Source organism: Mobula birostris, chromosome 13 (genome assembly GCF_030028105.1).
Source record: "Mobula birostris isolate sMobBir1 chromosome 13, sMobBir1.hap1, whole genome shotgun sequence".
NCBI classification, from domain to species: Eukaryota; Metazoa; Chordata; class Chondrichthyes; order Myliobatiformes; family Myliobatidae; genus Mobula; species Mobula birostris.
In genome coordinates, this window is record NC_092382.1 from 11,795,374 (window position 1) to 11,813,043 (window position 17,670).

The following is a 17,670-nucleotide window of genomic DNA, read 5'->3' on the forward strand; positions in this document are numbered from 1 at the left end:
TACAAGCCCAGTCGCTCCAATCTTTCGACATATGACAGTCCCGCCATCCCGGGAATTAACCTTGTGAACCTACGCTGCACTCCCTCAATAGCAAGAATGTCCTTACTCAAATTTGGAGAGCAAAACTGCACACAGTACTCCAGGTGTGGTCTCACCAGGGCCCTGTACAGCTGCAGAAGGACTTCTTTGCTCTAACACTCAATTCCCCTTGTTATGAAGGCCAGCATGCCATTAGCTTTCTTCGCTGCCTGCTGTACTTGCATGCTTACTTTCACACTGATGACACTCTGTGATACCCCACACACCCCTTACAGGACCCTGACACACTGTGAGACCCCACACACCCCTGACAGGGACCTGACAGAGTGTGAGACCCCACACACCCCTGACAGGGTCCTGACATACTGTGAGACCCCACACACCCCTGACAGGACCCTGACACACTGTGAGACCCCACACACCCCTGACAGGGACCTGACACACTGTGAGACCCCACACACCCCTGACATAGTCCTGACATACTGTGAGACCCCACACACCCCTGACATAGTCCTGACATACTGTGAGACCCCACACACCCCTAAGAGGACCCTGACACACGGTGAGACCGCACACACCACTGACAGGGACCTGACACAGTGTGAGACGCCGCACACACCTGACAGAGTTGGGACACACTGTGAGACCCCACACACCCTGGATAGGGTCCTGACACACTGTGAGACCCGACACAGCCCAAACGGGTCCTGACACACTGTGAGACCGCACACACCCCTCACAGGTTCCTGACACACTGTGAGACCCCACACACCCCTCACAGGTTCCTGACACACTGTGAGACCCCACACACCCCTGACAGGGACCTGACACACTGTGAGACACCACACACCCCTGGCAGCGACCTGACGCACTGTGAAACGCCACACACCCCTGACAGGGTCCAGACACACATTGCGATCCCACATACATCTGAGAGGGTTCTGACACACTGTGAGACCCCCCGCAACAGTGTCCTGACCCACTGTGAGACCACCCACACCCACAACCAGATCCTGACACACTGTGAAACCCCACGAACCACGCACAGTATCCAGACACACAGTGAAACCCCACACAACCCTGCCAGGGGCCTGTCACAGTGTGAGACCCCACACACCACTGACAGGGCCCTGACACCCTGTGAGACCCCACACACTCCTGGCAGGGACCTGGCAAACTGTGAGACACCACACACCCCTGACAAATTCCTGACACACTGTGAGACCGCACACACCCCTGACAGCAACCTGACACATTGTGAGACGCCACACACACGTGAGAGGGTCCTGACACAGATTGAGATCCCACACACATCTGAGAGGCTCCTGACACACTGTGAGACCACCCCTGACAGTTATCTGACACACTGTGAGACCCCACACACCCCTGACAGGGTCCTGACAAACTGTGATACCTCACACACTCCCGACAGGATCCTGACACACTGTGAGTCCCCACACACTCCCGACAGGGTCCTGACACACTGTGAGACCTCAAACAACCCTGTCAGGGTCCTGACACACTGTCAGGGTCCTGACACACTGTCAGACCACACACACCCCTGACAGCGAGCTGACACACTGTGAGACGCCACACACAACTGATAGGGACCTGACACACATTGAGATCCCACGCACACCTGAGAGGGTCCTGACACACTGTGAGACCCCCCTGACAGTGTCCAGACACACTCTGAGACCCCACGCACACCTGGCAGGGTCCAGACAAACTGTGAGACCCCACACAACCCAGGCAGGGTCCTGACGCACTGTGAGACCGCACACACCTCTGACAGCGACCTGACATACTGTGAGACCCCACGCACCCCTGAGAGGGTCCTGACACACGGTGAGACCCCACACACCCCAAAAGGATCCTGACGCACTGTGAGATTCCTCCCACCCCCGGAAAAGGGTCCTGACACACTGTGAGACCCCCAAACAAGTCACAGGGTCCTGACACACTGTGAAACACCACAAACCCGTGACAGCGTCCAGACAGACGGTGAGACCCCACACACCCCTGACAGTGTCCTGACGCACGGTGAGACACTGACACACTGTGGGTCCTGACACACTGTGATACCTCAAACAACCCTGAGAGGGTTCTGACACACTGTGACACACCACACCCCCCGACATGGTTCTGACACACTGTGAGACCCCACACACCCCTGACAGGACCCTGACACACTGTGAGACCCCACACACACCTGACAGGGTGCTGACACACAGTACGATCCCACACACATCTGAGAGGGTTCTGGCACACTGTGAGACCCCACAAACCACTCAGAGTGTTCTGACACACTGTGAAACACCACACAACCCTGACAGGGTCCTAACACTCTGTGAGACCCCACACACTATTGACATGTTCCTGACACACTGTGAGACCACACACACCCCTGACAGGGACCTGACGCACTGTGAGACTCCACACTCACCTGACAGGGTCCTGACAGACTGTGAGACCACACACACCCTGGATAGCGTCCTGACAGACTGTGAGATGCCACACACCCCTGACAGGGTCCTGACACACATTGCGATCCCACACACATCTGAGAGGGTTCTGACACAGTATGAGACCCCACAAACCACTCTCAGTGTCCTGACACACTGTGAAACCCCACATAACCCTGACAGGGTCCTGGCACACTGTGAGTCCTAACACACCCCCGAGAGGGTGATGACACACTGTGAGTCCTAACACACCCCTAACAAGATCCTGATGCACTGTGAGACACCACACACCCCTGACAGGGTTCTGACACACTGTGAGACGCCACACACATGACAGGGTCCGGACACACATTGAAATCCCACACACATCTGAGACGGTCATGATACACTGTGAGACTGCCCCACCCTCCCCGACAGTGTCCAGACAAACTGTGAGACCTCACACACCCCTGGCAGGGTCCAGACACACTGTAAGACCCCACACACCCCTGAGAGGGTCCTGACACACGGTGCGATCCCACACACCCCTGACAGGGTTCAGAAGCACTGTGAGACCCCACACACCCCAAAAGGATCCTGACACACTGTGAGATTCCCCCCCACCCCCAGAAAAGGGTCCCAACACACTGTGAGACCCCCAAACAAATCACTGGGTCCTGACACACAGTGAAACCCCACAAACCCGTGACAGCGTCCTGACAGACTGTGAGAACCCACACACCCCTGGTATGGTTCAAACACGCTGTGAGACCCCACACACAACTGACAGACAGTGTCCTGTCACACTGTGAGACCCCACACACTCCTGACAGGGACCTGACACACTGTGAGACGCCACACACACCTGAAAGGGCTCCTGACGCACTGTGAGACCCGACACACCCCTGACAGTGACCTGACGCACTGTGAGACGCCACACAGCCCTAACAGGGTCCTGACACACATTGTGATCCCATACACACCTGAGAGGGTTCTGACTCACTGTTAGATCCCCCACAACAGCATCCTGACACACTGTGAGACCCCCCACAACCACCACAAGATCCTGACACACTGTGAAACCGCACAAACCACTCACAGTGCCCTGACACACAGTGAAACCCCACACACCCCTGACAGGGACCTGACACACTGTGAGACCCCACACACCCGTGACAGGGTTCAGAAACACTGTGAGACCCCACACACCCCAGAGGGGTCCTGACACACTGTGAGACCACACACCCCTGACAGGGGCCTGACACACTCCGAGACCCCACACAACCCTGGCAGGGTCCTGACACACTCTGAGACCCCCCACCCCCGGAAAAGGGTCCTGACACACTGTGAAACCCCGCAAACCAGTAACAGGGTCCTGACACACTGCAAAACCCCAGAAACCCGTGACAGCGTCCTGACAGACTGTGAGACCCCACACACCCCTGACAGGGTCCTGACACACTGTGAGACCGCACACACCCCTGACAGGGTCCTGACACACTGTGAGACCGCACACACCCCTGACAGTGTCCCGACGCACGGTGAAACACTGACACACTGTGGGTCCTGACACACTATGATCCCTCAAACAACCCTGAGAGGGTCCTGACACACTGTGAGACCCCCCACACCCCTGACAGGCTCTTGACACACTGTACAACCCCACACACCCCTAACAGTGTCCTGACACACTGTAAGACCCCACACACCCCTGAGAGGGACCTGACACACTGTGAGACCCCACACACCCCTGAGAGGGACCTGACACACTGTGAGACCCCACAGGCCCCAAAAGGTTCCTGACACACTGTGAGACCCCAATTAATGCAATAGCTTTGAGCTAGCTCTTGTGTATTTAAATACTGAGTTCTGAGTTGAGGCATGTAACAGTTTGTTCACTGTCTGTTCCCATGGAAGATGTTCAACAGAAACACAAGGAGACACTGCGGGCACAAACTGAAACACTGAGAGTGAACACGATCCTGATGAGGGAGAAGGTGAAGGTTTTCAAGCTGGTTGATCGATACGCTGAGCTCACGGTCATTTCTACTGTTCGAGATCGGAGACTGGTGGAACATGAGCTGCTGGCAAGAGGCAGAGACCACGAGGAGTGGAGAGTGAAACATCTCCGCAGAGAGCTGGAGAAAATCCGGACAGATCAGTTGTTCCAGAGCAGCTTTTCCCGGAGTAAATCCAAATCTGGGAGTTCAGCAGCAGTGGCCGGAGTGCCAGGGATCGGGAAAACAACAATGGTACAAAAGATTGTTTATGACTGGGCCAAAGGGAAAATATACCGACAATTCCAGTTTGTCTTCAGTTTCAAATTCCGGGATTTAAACTCCATTAACTGCAGAATAAACCTGAAGGAACTGATTCTGGATCAGTATCCTTACTTTGGGAATATCCTGAGAGCGGTCTGGAAGAACCCAAAGGGATTGCTGTTTATATTTGATGGTTTGGATGAATTCAATGACAAAATTGATTTTGCTGACAGTCAGAGAGACACAGAACCTCGGTCCACATGCACAGATCCTGAATTCAAGTGCAAGGTGTCTGACATTGTGTACAGTTTAATCCAGGGCAAGCTGCTCCCGGGGTGTTCAGTGCTGGTGACCACCCGTCCCACTGCGTTACATTTACTGGAAAAGGCGAAGATCAGTGTCTGGGCTGAAATCCTGGGATTTGTTGGTGAGGAACGGAAGGAATATTTCATCAGGCATTTTGAAGATCAGTCGGTGGCAGCAGCTGTTCTCAAACATATGAAGGAGAACGAGATCCTGTACAACATGAGCTACAACCCCTCCTACTGCTGGATCCTCGCTCTGGCACTGGGCCCCTTCTTCACACAAAGAGTCAGGGACCCGCAGCGAGTTCCCAAGACCATCACTCAACTGTATTCCTACTATATTTACAACATCCTGAAAAACCACGGCCGTGAGATAGAGAACCCCCGTGATGTGTTACTCAGGGTTGGTCAGATGGCCTTCAGAGGAGTGTTCGAGAAGAAGATTGTGTTTACAGATAGAGATTTGATCAACTACAATCTGCAGCCTTCCCAGTTCCTGTCCGGGTTCCTGATGGAGCTTTTGGAGAGAGAGGATTCTGCCCGGAGCGTGGTGTACACATTCCCACATCTCACCATCCAAGAGTTTGTAGCTGCTATCGCACAATTCCTGACTCTACATCCCAAGGATATCCTGAAATTCCTCACTGAAGCCCACAGCACGACAGACGGTCGATTTGAGGTATTTCTCCGTTTTGTTGCTGGTCTCTCCAACCCAATGACAGCTCGGGGCCTGGAGGAGTTTCTGGGCCCGCTTCCTCATCAAACAACCTGCCGGGTGATTGACTGGGTGAAGGAGGAGGTTAAACGTCAGAGTGGAAACACGAGGAGTGAAGCTGGTAAAAGGAGCCTCCTGAACACATTGCACTACCTGTTTGAGTCTCAGAATCGTGGACTGGCTCAGGCCGCACTGGGATCTGTGGAAACACTTTCATTCAGTGGAATGACACTGACCCCGATTGACTGCACGGTCCTGTCTCATGTCATCGGACACTGTGATACAATAAAACACCTCGACCTGGAGAAATGCCACATTCAGTGTGAAGGAATCCAGCGGCTGGGACCCGGACTGCACAAGTGCCAGGAGTTGGGGTAACTTGATTTATCTCTCACTCTGAACTGTGAAATTGTTCCATTGTGTTGTTTCAATGTAAATGGATTTGGGTAAAAGTGTGATAAATACGATTGTGAAGAATTGTGACAAGTGCCATCACCCTTCCTCCTGTGGGATCTCTCTTCCCCATCCCCGTTCCTCCTTCATCCCTGCCCCTCCCGACCCTCTCAGGTCAGGAACACTTTTCTGACCATCGGGGAATGAAACAGAATATGTGGAGTTTGCAGGGTCACACCGACAGACTAAATTACTGACATTCGGTGAATACCCTGGAGCTGGGCAGTGAGGGACATTGACAGTGATGGGAACTCCGATCAGTGATTTACTGAAGAGTTTAATGTTTCCTGAAATATCCGAGTGAGAGAAATTCCCTCAGACCCACAGTTTGAATCACTTTGTTCATCAATTTGTCTGTTTGTGTTTAGACTGAGTGATAATAAACTGGGAGATTCAGGAGTGAAACTGGTGTCTGCGGCTCTGAGGAACCCGGACTGTAAAATACAGACACTGTGGTAAGTACCAGACTGTGGGAGATTGTGTTTACAGTCACTGGGTGTCTGACACTGAACATTAATGTGATCAGTAATTGTGTTACTGATAAACACTGGGGATTTGTCCCGTCTCCTGTCTCTCTGTGTCCTTCACCCTCACTCTCTCTCATCTCCAGGCTGTGGGATGTCGGTCTCACAGATTCTGGTGTCGAGGATCTCGTCTCCGCTCTCAGTACAAACCCATCACTGACGGAGCTGGACCTGGGTGGTAATAAACTGGGAGATTCAGGAGTGAAACCGGTGTCTGCGGCTCTGAGGAACCCGGAGTATAAAATACAGAAACTGGGGTCAGTAGCAGACTGTGGGAGATTGTGTTTACAGTCACTGGGTGTCTGACACTGAACATTAATGTGATCAGTAATTGTGTTACTGATAAACACTGGGGATTTGTACTGTCTCCTGTCCCTCTGTGTACTTCACCCTCACTCTCTCTCATCTCCAGGCTGGACAATGTCGGTCTGACAGATTCTGGTGCCGAGGATCTCGTCTCCGCTCTCAGTACAAACTCATCACTGACGGAGCTGAACCTGGGATCAAATTCGCTGACAGACCGATCTGTCCCCGCTCTCCGCCGCCTCATACTGACCCTCCCGAGTCTGGAGTGGATCTGGTGAGTATTTGTGTTAATGTTCAATGTGATAAAATATCAGCGGATCCGCGGGATTTCTGGTGATATTTGTCTGTGAGTGTTGTTGAAACATTAACCCCAGTCCCCTGTTACCGACACTGTTGTGTAATCTGTTTATTTCATCTTTATTCTCCCATCTGTTTCAGGCTGTGGGAGAATCGGTTCAGTGAGACCGGGGAGAAGGAACTGAGATCTCTGCAGGAACCCAGACCCGGACTGAAAGTGAGAGTGTGAACATCTGAATGTGTGAACATCCCCGCCCGCGGGATGCCGACAGTTTGGCCGATTCCCCGCCCTCCCCTTTAACCACCCCCCCCCCCACCTTCCCCTTACCTTTAATGGCCACGCGCCAGGTTTAATTCCCAACCGTTTTTAACAGAACTAGCTTTAGGCTCGCGCTGTGCGTCGTTCGCTGGTCTCCCGTGGTGACGTATTTCGGCCTCCTGTCCGGCGGCGCTGCTTCTGCCGGATGTGCGGGTTCGAGACCCCGGGAATGACACAGACAGGAAGAGCCCGGGGGCCGGGGCTCAGTCTGGGACACCGGTGTCCCGGGCTGGGATTATCCCGGGAGTACGTAATGCTGGCTGGCCTGCTGCGTTCACGGGCAACTTTTACGTTTCATGCCGGGGAATTACACAGACAGAAAGGGCCCGATGATGGCGGGGTTTTTTCTGAGACACCGGCGTGGAAAACTTCACTCACATCATCTCTGAACTGATTCCACAACCTACAGACTCACTTTCAAATAATTTACAACTCGTGTCATTATTATTTAATATTTTATTTGCACAAATTTCCCTTCCTTTGCACGTTGCTTGTGGGTTAGTCTTTGTTTTTGTATAGTTTTTCATAAATTCTGCTATATTGATTTATTGTCCTGTAAATGACTGCAATAAAATGAATCTCGGGGTAGTATATGGTGACAAATAAGAACTTTGATAATAAACAACACACATCAAAGTTGCTGGTGAACGCAGCAGGCCAGGCAGCATCTCTAGGAAGAGGTACAGTCGAGACCCTTCGTCAGGACTAACTGAGGGAAGAGTGAGTAAGGGATTTGAAAGTTGGAGGGGGAGGGGGAGGGGGAGATCCAAAATGATAGGAGAAGACAGGAGGGGGAGGGATGGAGCCAAGAGCTGGACAGGTGATTGGCAAAAGGGACATGAGAGGATCATGGGACAGGAGGTCCAGGGAGAAGGAAAAGGGGGAGGAGGGGGAACCCAGACGATGGGCAAGGGGACAAAAAGGGGAAATAATAAATAAATATGTCTGGGGCCCTGACTGTCCCATCACACACTCGTGGGGTCAGACACAGCATGAAACTCCCTCTACACCATCCCATCACACACTCCCGGGGTCAAACACAGAGTGAATCTCCCACCACACCGTCCCATCACACACTCCCGGGGTCAGACACAGCGTGAATCTCCCACCACACCGTCCCATCACACACTCCCAGTGACTCCCTTGTCCATTCGTCCCCCCCACATCCCTTCCCACCTATCTCCCACCCAGCACTAATCCTTGTAAGTGGAACAAGTGCTACACATGCCCTTACACTTCCTCCCTTACCACCATTCAGGGCCCCAGACAGTCCTTCCAGGTGAGGCGACACTTCACCTGTGAGTCGGCTGGGGTGATATAATGCGTCCGGTGCTCCCGATGTGGCCTTCTATATATTGGCGAGACCCGAAGCAGACTGGGAGACCGCTTTGCTGAACAACTAAGCCCTGTCCACCAAAGAAAGCAGGATCTCCCAGTGGCCACACATTTTAATTCCACGTCCAATTCCCATTCTGAAATGTCTTTCCACGGACTCCTCTACTGTAAAGATGAAGCCACACTCAGATTGGAGGAACAACACCTTATATTCCGTCTGGGTAGCCTCCAACCTGATGGCATGAACATTGACTTCTCTAACTCAGTTAATGCCCCACCTCCCCCTTGTACCCCATCCCTTATTTATTATTTATTATCATTATTATTTTTCCCCATTTTTTCTCTCCCTTTTTTCTCCCTCTGTCCCTCTCACTATAGTGGGTTCACCTCCCCCTTTCTTTCTCCATTCACCTCCTGTCCCATGACCCTCCCCCTCCTCCATCTCTGTATACCTTTTGCCAATTAACTGTCCAGCTCTTGGCCCCATTCCTCCCCCTCCCCCTCCCACTTTCCAATCTCTGACTATCTCTTCTTTCTGTTAGTCCTGACTAAGGGTCTCGACCCGAAACGTCGACTGTACCTCTTCCTATAGATGCTGCCTGGCCTGCTGCGTTCACCAGCATTTTTGTGTGTGTTCCTTGGTTAATGTGGCCGCCAGGGATGGAGTGAGACACTGACTTACAATGGCCACTGTCACACACAGAATCTATGGCGAAGGAACATACGGTGCCCGTGGATACAATCCCGGGATCGAGTGTGTTATTGATTGTAATAACAGTATTTTAATTTGTGTTTTATATCGTCTTGGGTATTGCATGTATGTTTAAATTCTAATAATGTTGTCATTGAATAAACGAATGTATATATCTCAGATATTCACACATACACATATACATGTGGGTTTTGGGGAGGAAGGGTGAGGGGTTTGGGAGGAAGAGGAGTGATGGGAGGAGGAGTGGACTGATGAGACGGTGACCGTGGCGAAGTCACTGACTCAATAGGGGACGAAAAGGGGAGGCGAAAGTTCCTGTCACAAACTGGTGGTTTGAGACGGGGTGAGGAGGAGTGAAACGACAGGAAGGGAGCGGGAGTGGTGTGACCAGGAAGGAGGGAAACTGATGGGACGGGGAGGGAGGGGAAGTGATGGGACGGGAAGAGACGGCAAGTTACAGGACTAGGAGAGAGGGGTCTGATAGGACAGGGTGGGCAGGAACAGGATGGGGAGTGTCTAGGGAGTGACTTACTCAATAGTGCAGGAAGGGTGGGTGGTTACGATCCTTCGCAAATAAGACGAGCTGCAAGAAGAGGGGGGTGCGGACAGGGGAAAGGGGGAGCGAGGAGTCGGGACGCGGTCAGGGCTGATGGACGGAGAGTTGAGTGTCGTAACGGAGGGAGAGGGGAGATACTCACTCAACGACGGAGGGAAAGGAAATTTCCCAGCGGAAAATGTTCACCACCCAGGATGTGGTGGATGGCGGGAGAAAGGACAAGGGGACAGAGAGGGGAGGGTGTCAGGAGTGACGGGGTGAGTAGTGGAGAGACTCACTGGGTAACAGAGAGAGAAGGGGCGATGAGGAGAGGCGAAAATTGGCATCGCAAAATGGCAGCCGACCATCATAAAGTGCACAACATCGAGGTGGTGGGGAGAGGAAAGCGACGGGAGGGAGAGGAGGGGTTTGTTAGTGATGGAATGGGAAAGGGGTTGACAAGATGGTGGGTGTGAGGGAGTGACATACTTCGTGGTGGAGGAAGTGGGAGGGAGGGTCACACACTGTCACAAAATGGCTGTCGGCAGAAGGTTAAATGGAGAGTCGAGAGAGTGAGGAGGGAGGGAAAGAGGAGGGATGAGGAGTTGAGATTGAATAAACAGGGAGGGAAGCGAGTGGGAGATGAGGAAAAGGATGTGACTATTTCTACGATGCTGGGAGAGCAGTTATCAATAGCAGCCATCACAAAATGGCCACCAGCCAGGGTGAGATGGCGGTGATGGAGGGGACAGAGAGCGGAGTGTTTCAGGAGTGACCGGATGGCGAGGGTGGGACAGAGCGACTTGTAACAAGGGAGCTTGAACTGGGGGGTACCCACGGGGAGGAATGTGACCACAGGAATATTACCCACCAACCCCCCCCCCAACTCCGTCTCCAAAATCCCGCCTTGATTTTTCTCTCAGGCCGCTCGGCCCGAATCCTTTGGGCTGTCCCGTGGAGCGGGAAACGTGTCATCACCGCGGCCCGTCAGAGGCTGGGGTGGGCGCCGGTTTGCTGGAGAAGATGGAGGCGAGGTCCGGCGGTGCGGGCTGGTTAGCGTGGATCACCACCATTCTCTGTGGGTGGGGGAGAGGGAAGGATCAGATTGAGGAGGGGACGGGAGAAAGAGAAGGTGAGGAGAGGAGACGGGATCCACTACCCATTCCTTCAGCCTCTCTCTCCCTCCGTCCCCTCTCTCCACTCCCTCTGTCCCTCCATCTCTTCCCCCCACCTCTCTCTCTCCCCAGTCTATTCTCCTCTCCCCACCCCTTTCATTCCCTTTCTGCCCCCATCTCTCTACCTCTCCTGCTCTCTTGCTCCCTCTTGTCTCTCCCGACCCGCTTTCCATCTCCCCTCATCTCTTCTACCCACGTCCCATCCCCCGCCACCCACCCCCCAGGTGCACAGGAAGATCCGACTCACCACCGGAGGCCGTGCGGCACAGCACTAGAGGTTCCTGCAGTTGACGATGGCCGTGAGGACGGACATCACCAGGGAGACCAGGCAGTTCACCAGCAAAATCACCGTCACCCCGCTGACAGACCTCTGCCAGAGGGAGAGAGGGAGACATGGGGTGAGAGAGGGAGAGAGAAGGGCTCGGGCCGGGGAAGACAGACAAAAGAGGGGGAGAGAGAGACAGAAGAGGGGGATGGGGATAGGGTTGGGAGCGGGAGTGTGGAGTAGATGGAGGTGGGAGACCCAGACTGGGGGACGATGGGTGAGGAAGAGAGGGGGTGGGTGGGAGAGAGATGGGGAGAAAGAGGAGAGGCGGCAGGGAATAGTTGATAGCGGGAGAGTCAGACGGGGGGAGAGGGAGCGGTGGGAGACAGAGGGTAGAGGGGGGAGGGAAACGTGAGAGGCAGGAGATAGAGGTAGGACAGGGAGGGAGAGAAAGGTGGAGAATGGGGGGAGATGGAGAGGGGTGAGGGACAGAGAGGGGTGAACGAGGGAGAGGGGAGAGAGGGGGTGAGAGACAGAAAGGGGGAAAGGGGGGTGAAAGACAAAGTTGAGCAGAGGGGAGAGATAGAGTGTGGGAGAGTTGAGAGTGTGAGAGAGAAGAGGGGTAGTTCCGAGGGAGGGGTGAGAGGGGAAGAGATAGTGAGGGGGGAGTGAAGAGGGAGAGATGGCCGGTAAGAAGGAGGAGGAGAAGAGTTGTTTGGGTATGGGGGTAAAGTCGGGGGAGAGGGAAGGAGCGCGTTGGGTGGGGAGAGAGGGGGAGTGTGGGAGAGGGAGATGTGTTTACCAGTGTTGGGGGGAGTGGAGAGAAATCTCTGTTAACTCCTGTCTCAGGAATGTAGCTTTCTCTTCACGGAACACACCAGGTTTTGGGTGACGATTCCCTGAAAGTGGGGTGACGGGGAGACGGGGCGGTGAAGGCGGCGTTCGGCATCCCCGCCATCGTCGGACCGGACACCGGAGACCCTGGGGATTTACGGGGATGTCGCCGGGACTGGAGGGTCTGAGTTACGGAGAGAGGTCGGGCGGGTTGGGAATTTATTCCCGGGAGTGTCGGGGTGACCTGACAGGGGTGTGTAAAACCACCAGGGGCACAGACAGGGTGAATGAACACAGACTTTTTCCCCCAGAGTCGGGGAATCGAGAACCAGAGGGCGCAGGTTTCAGAGATTTAATAGGGGACTCCGAGGGGAAACTGTTTCACCCAGAGGGTGGCCCGTCTGTGGAAGGAGCTGCCGGGGGAGGGGACGCTACAACCGAGGGGAGGGAGGGTTCTGAGGGAGCTTGCCGTGGAGAGAGGGAGCGCTACCGGGAGGGAGGAAAGTGTCGCGGGAGAGGGGAAGGCCGAGTGGAGATCTCCGGGGGTTGAGGGGGGATTGAGGGCTGGTTCGCCAGTGTGTTGGGTGTGCGGGGGGGGGGGGTGCGGAACACTCACCATCCGGCACCCGGTGTAGCAGTACCCGATGCAGGGGAAGACCCGGACGGTCAGCGAGTACAGGATGACGGCGGGAGTGCAGGCGAGAGCGCAGATCACATTCGCGAACAGGCAGGCGATGGTCTGTCGCAGAGAGAGAGAGAGAGAGAGAGAGAGAGAGAGGGAGAGAGAGAGAGAGATAGACTGAGAACGACAGAGAGAAGAGGGGTGGGGAGGGACAGTGATGGGACAGAGAGAGATAACGGACGGGGGGTGGGGATGAACGGAGAGAGAGAGAGACTGGAAAGGAGGAGAGCGGCGAGAGGAAGGCAGGAAAACGAAAGGAAGAGCGGATGGGAACAAGGGAGAGAGAGAGAGAGAGATAGAGAAATTGGAAGGGAGAGGGGGAGAAAGGTGAAAATGGAGAGGAGTGAGAGAGTGTGAATGAAGGGAGGAGGGAGAGAGGGGGATAAAACCTGAGAGGAGGGAGAGAGAGGTGGAGGGATGAGAGAGGGGAGGGAGGGGGGAATGGGATGAGGGGGGGATGGGATGAGAGAGGGAGGAGAGAGGGGGGATGAGAGGGGGAGAGAGGGGGATGGGATAAGGGGGGAGGGGGGATGGGATAAGGGGGGAGGGAGAGGGGGGATGGGATGAGAGGGGGATGCGATAAGGGGGGAGGGGGGATGGGATAAGGGGGGAGGGAGAGGGGGGATGGGATGAGAGGGGAATGGGATGAGAGAGGGGAGGGAGAGAGGGGGGATGAGAGGGGGAGAGAGGGGGATGGGATAAGGGGGGACCCGGAGACCAGGAACCGTAAACCGTCAACGGTGGGGAGTGTCGAGGGACGGGGGGACTCGGGGAGAAAGGGACAGAGATCAGGAGGGAGGGGAGGGGATGGGGGGACTTGACCGCGGAAGAGACAGAGGGAGGGGAGACTGAGAGAGGGAGGGGAGAGTTGGGGGTTGAAGTGCGGGGTCGGGGTCGGGGAGAGAGGGACAAAGATCAGGAGGGAGGGGGTGGGGGGACATGGCCGGGGAAGAGAGAGGAGGGAGGGGAGGGGGTGGGGGGGACATGGCCGTGGAAGACAGAGGAGGGAGAGGGAGGGGAGACGGAGAGGGGGAGGGGAGAGTTGGGGGTTGAAGTGCGGGGTCGGGGTCGGGGAGAGAGGGACAGAGATCAGGAGGGAGGGGATGGGGGGACATGGCCGGGGAAGAGAAAGGAGGAAGAGGGAGGGGAGACGGAGAGAGGGAGGGGAGAGTTGGGGGTCGGGGTCGGGGTCGGGGAGAGAGGGACAGAGATCAGGAGGGAGGGGAGGGGATGGGGGACATGGCCGGGGAAGAGAAAGGAGGAAGAGGGAGGGGAGACGGAGAGAGGGAGGGGAGAGTTGGGGGTTGGGGGTCGGGGTCGGAGAGAGAGGGACAGAGAACAGGAGAGAGGGGAGGGGATGGGGGGACATGGCCGGGGAAGAGAGAGGAGGGAGAGGGACTGGAGACGGAGAGAGGGAGGGGAGAGTTGGGGGTTGAAGTGCGGGGTCGGGGTCGGGGAGAGAGGGACAGAGATCAGGAGGGAGGAGGTGGGGGGACATGGCCGGGGAAGAGAGAGGAGGGAGAGGGAGGGGAGACGGAGAGAGGGAGGGGAGAGTTGGGGGTTGAATGCGGGGTCGGGGTCGGGGAGAGAGGGACAGAGATCAGGAGGGAGGGGAGGGGATGGGGGGACATGGCCGGGGGAGGGAGAGGGAGGGGAGACGGAGAGAGGGAAGGGAGAGTTGGGGGTCGGGGTCGGGGAGAGAGAGACAGAGATCAGGAGGGAGGGGATGGGGGGACATGGCCGGGGAAGAGAAAGGAGGAAGAGGGAGGGGAGACGGAGAGAGGGAGGGGAGAGTTGGGGGTCGGGGTCGGGGTCGGGGAGAGAGGGACAGAGATCAGGAGGGAGGGGAGGGGATAGGGGACATGGCCGGGGAAGAGAAAGGAGGAAGAGGGAGGGGAGACGGAGAGAGGGAGGGGAGAGTTGGGGGTTGGGGGTCGGGGTCGGGGAGAGAGGGACAGAGAACAGGAGAGAGGGGAGGGGATGGGGGGACATGGCCGGGGAAGAGAGAGGAGGGAGAGGGACTGGAGACGGAGAGAGGGAGGGGAGAGTTGGGGGTTGAAGTGCGGGGTCGGGGTCGGGGAGAGAGGGACAGAGATCAGGAGGGAGGAGGTGGGGGGACATGGCCGGGGAAGAGAGAGGAGGGAGAGGGAGGGGAGACGGAGAGAGGGAGGGGAGAGTTGGGGGTTGAATGCGGGGTCGGGGTCGGGGAGAGAGGGACAGAGATCAGGAGGGAGGGGAGGGGATGGGGGGACATGGCCGGGGAAGAGAGAGAGGAGGGAGAGGGAGGGGAGACGGAGATAGGGAGGGGAGAGTTGGGGGTCGGGGTCGGGGAGAGATGGACAGAGATCAGGAGGGAGGGGAGGGGCAGGGGGGACATGGCCGGGGAAGAGGGAGGAGGGAGAGGGAGGGGAGACGGAGAGAGGGAGGGGAGAGTTGGGGGTCGGGATCGGGGTCGGGGAGAGAGGGACAGAGACCAGGAGGGAGGGGAAGGATGGGGGGACATGGCCGGGGAAGAGAGAGGAGGGAGAGGGAGGGGAGACGGAGAGAGGGAGGGGAGAGTTGGGGGTTGAATGCGGGGTCGGGGTCGGGGAGAGAGGGACAGATATCAGGAGGGAGGGGAGGGGGGTGGGGGGACATGGCCGGGGAAGAGAGAGGAGGGAGAGGGAGGGGAGACGGAGACAGGGAGGGGAGAGTTGGGGGTCGGGGAGAGAGGGACAGAGATCAGGAGGGAGGGGAGGGGGGGACATGACCGGGGAAGAGAGAGGAGGGAGAGGGAGGGGAGACGGAGAGAGGGAGGGGAGAGTTGGGGGTCGGGGTCGGGGTCGGGGAGAGAGGGACAGAGATCAGGAGGGAGGGATGGGGGGACATGGCCGCGGAAGAGAGAGGGGGGAGAGGGAGGGGAGACGGAGAGAGGGAGGGGAGAGTTGGGGGTTGGGGGTCGGGGTCCAGGAGGGAGGGAGGGACAGAGATCAGGAAGGAGGGGATGGGGGGACATGACCGGGGAAGAGAGAGGAGGGAGAGGGAGGGGAGATGGAGAGAGGGAGGAGAGAGTTGGGGGTTGAAGTGCGGGGTCGGGGTCGGGGAGAGAGGGACAGAGATCAGGAGGGAGGGGATGGGGGGACATGGCCGGGGAAGAGAGAGGAGGGAGAGGGAGGGGAGACGGAGAGAGGGAGGGGAGAGTTGGGGGTTGAAGTGCAGGGTCGGGGTCGCGGAGAGAGGGACAGAGATCAGGAGGGATGTGGTGGGGGGACATGGCCGGGGAAGAGAGAGGAGGGAGAGGGAGGGGAGATGGAGAGAGGGAGGGGAGAGTTGGGGGTCGGGGTCGGGGTCGGGGTCGCGGAGAGAGGGACAGAGATCAGGAGGGAGGGGGTGCGGGGACATGGCCGGGGAAGAGAGAGGAGGGAGAGGGAGGGGAGACGGAGAGAGGGAGGGGAGAGTTGGGGGTCGGGGTCGGGGTCGGGGAGAGAGGGACACAGATCAGGAGGGAGGGGAGGGGGTGGGGGGACATGGCTGGGGAAGAGAGAGGAGGGAGAGGGAGGGGAGACGAAGAGAGGGAGGGGAGAGTTGGGGGTTGAAGTGCGGGGTCGGGGTCGGGGAGAGAGGGACAGAGATCAGGAGGGAGGGGATGGGGGGACATGGCCGGGGAAGAGAGAGGAGGGAGAGGGAGGGGAGACGGAGAGAGGGAGGGAGAGTTGGGGGTCGGGGTCGGGGAGAGAGGGACAGAGATCAGGAGGGAGGGGAGGGGATGGGGGGACATGACCGGAGAAGCGAGAGGAGGGAGAGGGAGGGGAGACGGAGAGAGGGAGGGGAGAGTTGGGGGTCGGGGTCGGGGTCGGGGAGGGAGGGGAGGGGATGGGGGGACATGGCTGGGGAAGAGAGAGGAGGGAGAGGGAGGGGAGAGTTGGGGGTCGGGGTCGGGGAGAGAGGGACAGAGATCAGGAGGGAGGGGAGGGGATGGGGGGACATGGCCGGGGAAGAGAGAGGAGGGAGAGGGAGGGGAGACGGAGAGAGGGAGGGGAGAGTTGGGGGTCGGGGTCGTGGAGAGAGGGACAGAGATCAGGAGGGAGGGGAGGGAGTGGGGGGACATGGCCGGGGAAGAGAGAGGAGGGAGAGGGAGGGGAGACGGAGAGAGGGAGGGGAGAGTCGGGGGTCGGGGTCGGGGTCGGGGAGAGAGGGACAGAGATCAGGAGGGAGGGGGGTGGGGGGACATGGCCGGGGAACAGGGAGGAGGAAGAGGGAGTGGAGACGGAGAGAGGGAGGGTAGAGTTGGGGGTTGAAGTGCGGGGTCGGGGAGAGAGGGACAGAGATCAGGAGGGAGGGGGTGGGGGGACATGATCGGGGAAGAGAGAGGAGAGAGGAGGGAGAGGGAGGGGAGACGGAGAGAGGGAGGGAGAGTTGGGGGTCGGGGAGAGAGGGACAGAGATCAGGAAGGAGGGGGTGGGGGGGCATGACCGGGGAAGAGAGAGGAG

General features: G+C 57.1%; 2 protein-coding genes across 19 annotated transcripts in view; one reads left to right on the forward strand and one right to left on the reverse strand.

Moving 5' to 3' along the window:
- Positions 1-8,364, forward strand: part of LOC140208368 (NACHT, LRR and PYD domains-containing protein 3-like) — a 111,096-nt gene extending 102,732 nt beyond the window's left edge. For 12 of the 13 annotated variants that reach the window (XM_072276981.1, XM_072276982.1, XM_072276986.1 and 9 more), the window contains 5 exons: positions 4,401-6,138; positions 6,586-6,672; positions 6,828-6,998; positions 7,154-7,321; positions 7,486-8,361. In XM_072276981.1, the coding sequence (XP_072133082.1) occupies positions 4,401-6,138; positions 6,586-6,672; positions 6,828-6,998; positions 7,154-7,321; positions 7,486-7,573 (2,252 nt within the window). In that variant the 3' untranslated portion in view covers positions 7,574-8,361. Of the gene's footprint in view, positions 1-4,400; positions 6,139-6,585; positions 6,673-6,827; positions 6,999-7,153; positions 7,322-7,485 lie in introns of all 13 variants that reach the window. The other variant, XM_072276976.1, reaches the window with a different exon arrangement.
- A 1,143-nt stretch (positions 8,365-9,507) lies between these two features.
- The window catches only part of LOC140208376 (uncharacterized), a 55,135-nt gene continuing 46,972 nt past the window's right edge, over positions 9,508-17,670 (reverse strand). For 2 of the 6 annotated variants that reach the window (XM_072277019.1, XM_072277020.1), the window contains exons 2-3: positions 11,668-11,790; positions 9,508-11,321 (exon numbers count right to left, since the gene is read on the reverse strand). The gene's annotated coding sequence lies outside the window, so the exon portion shown is untranslated. Of the gene's footprint in view, positions 11,322-11,667; positions 11,791-13,135; positions 13,619-17,670 lie in introns of those variants that run through there. The other 4 variants (XR_011888748.1, XR_011888749.1, XR_011888752.1 and 1 more) reach the window with 3 other exon arrangements.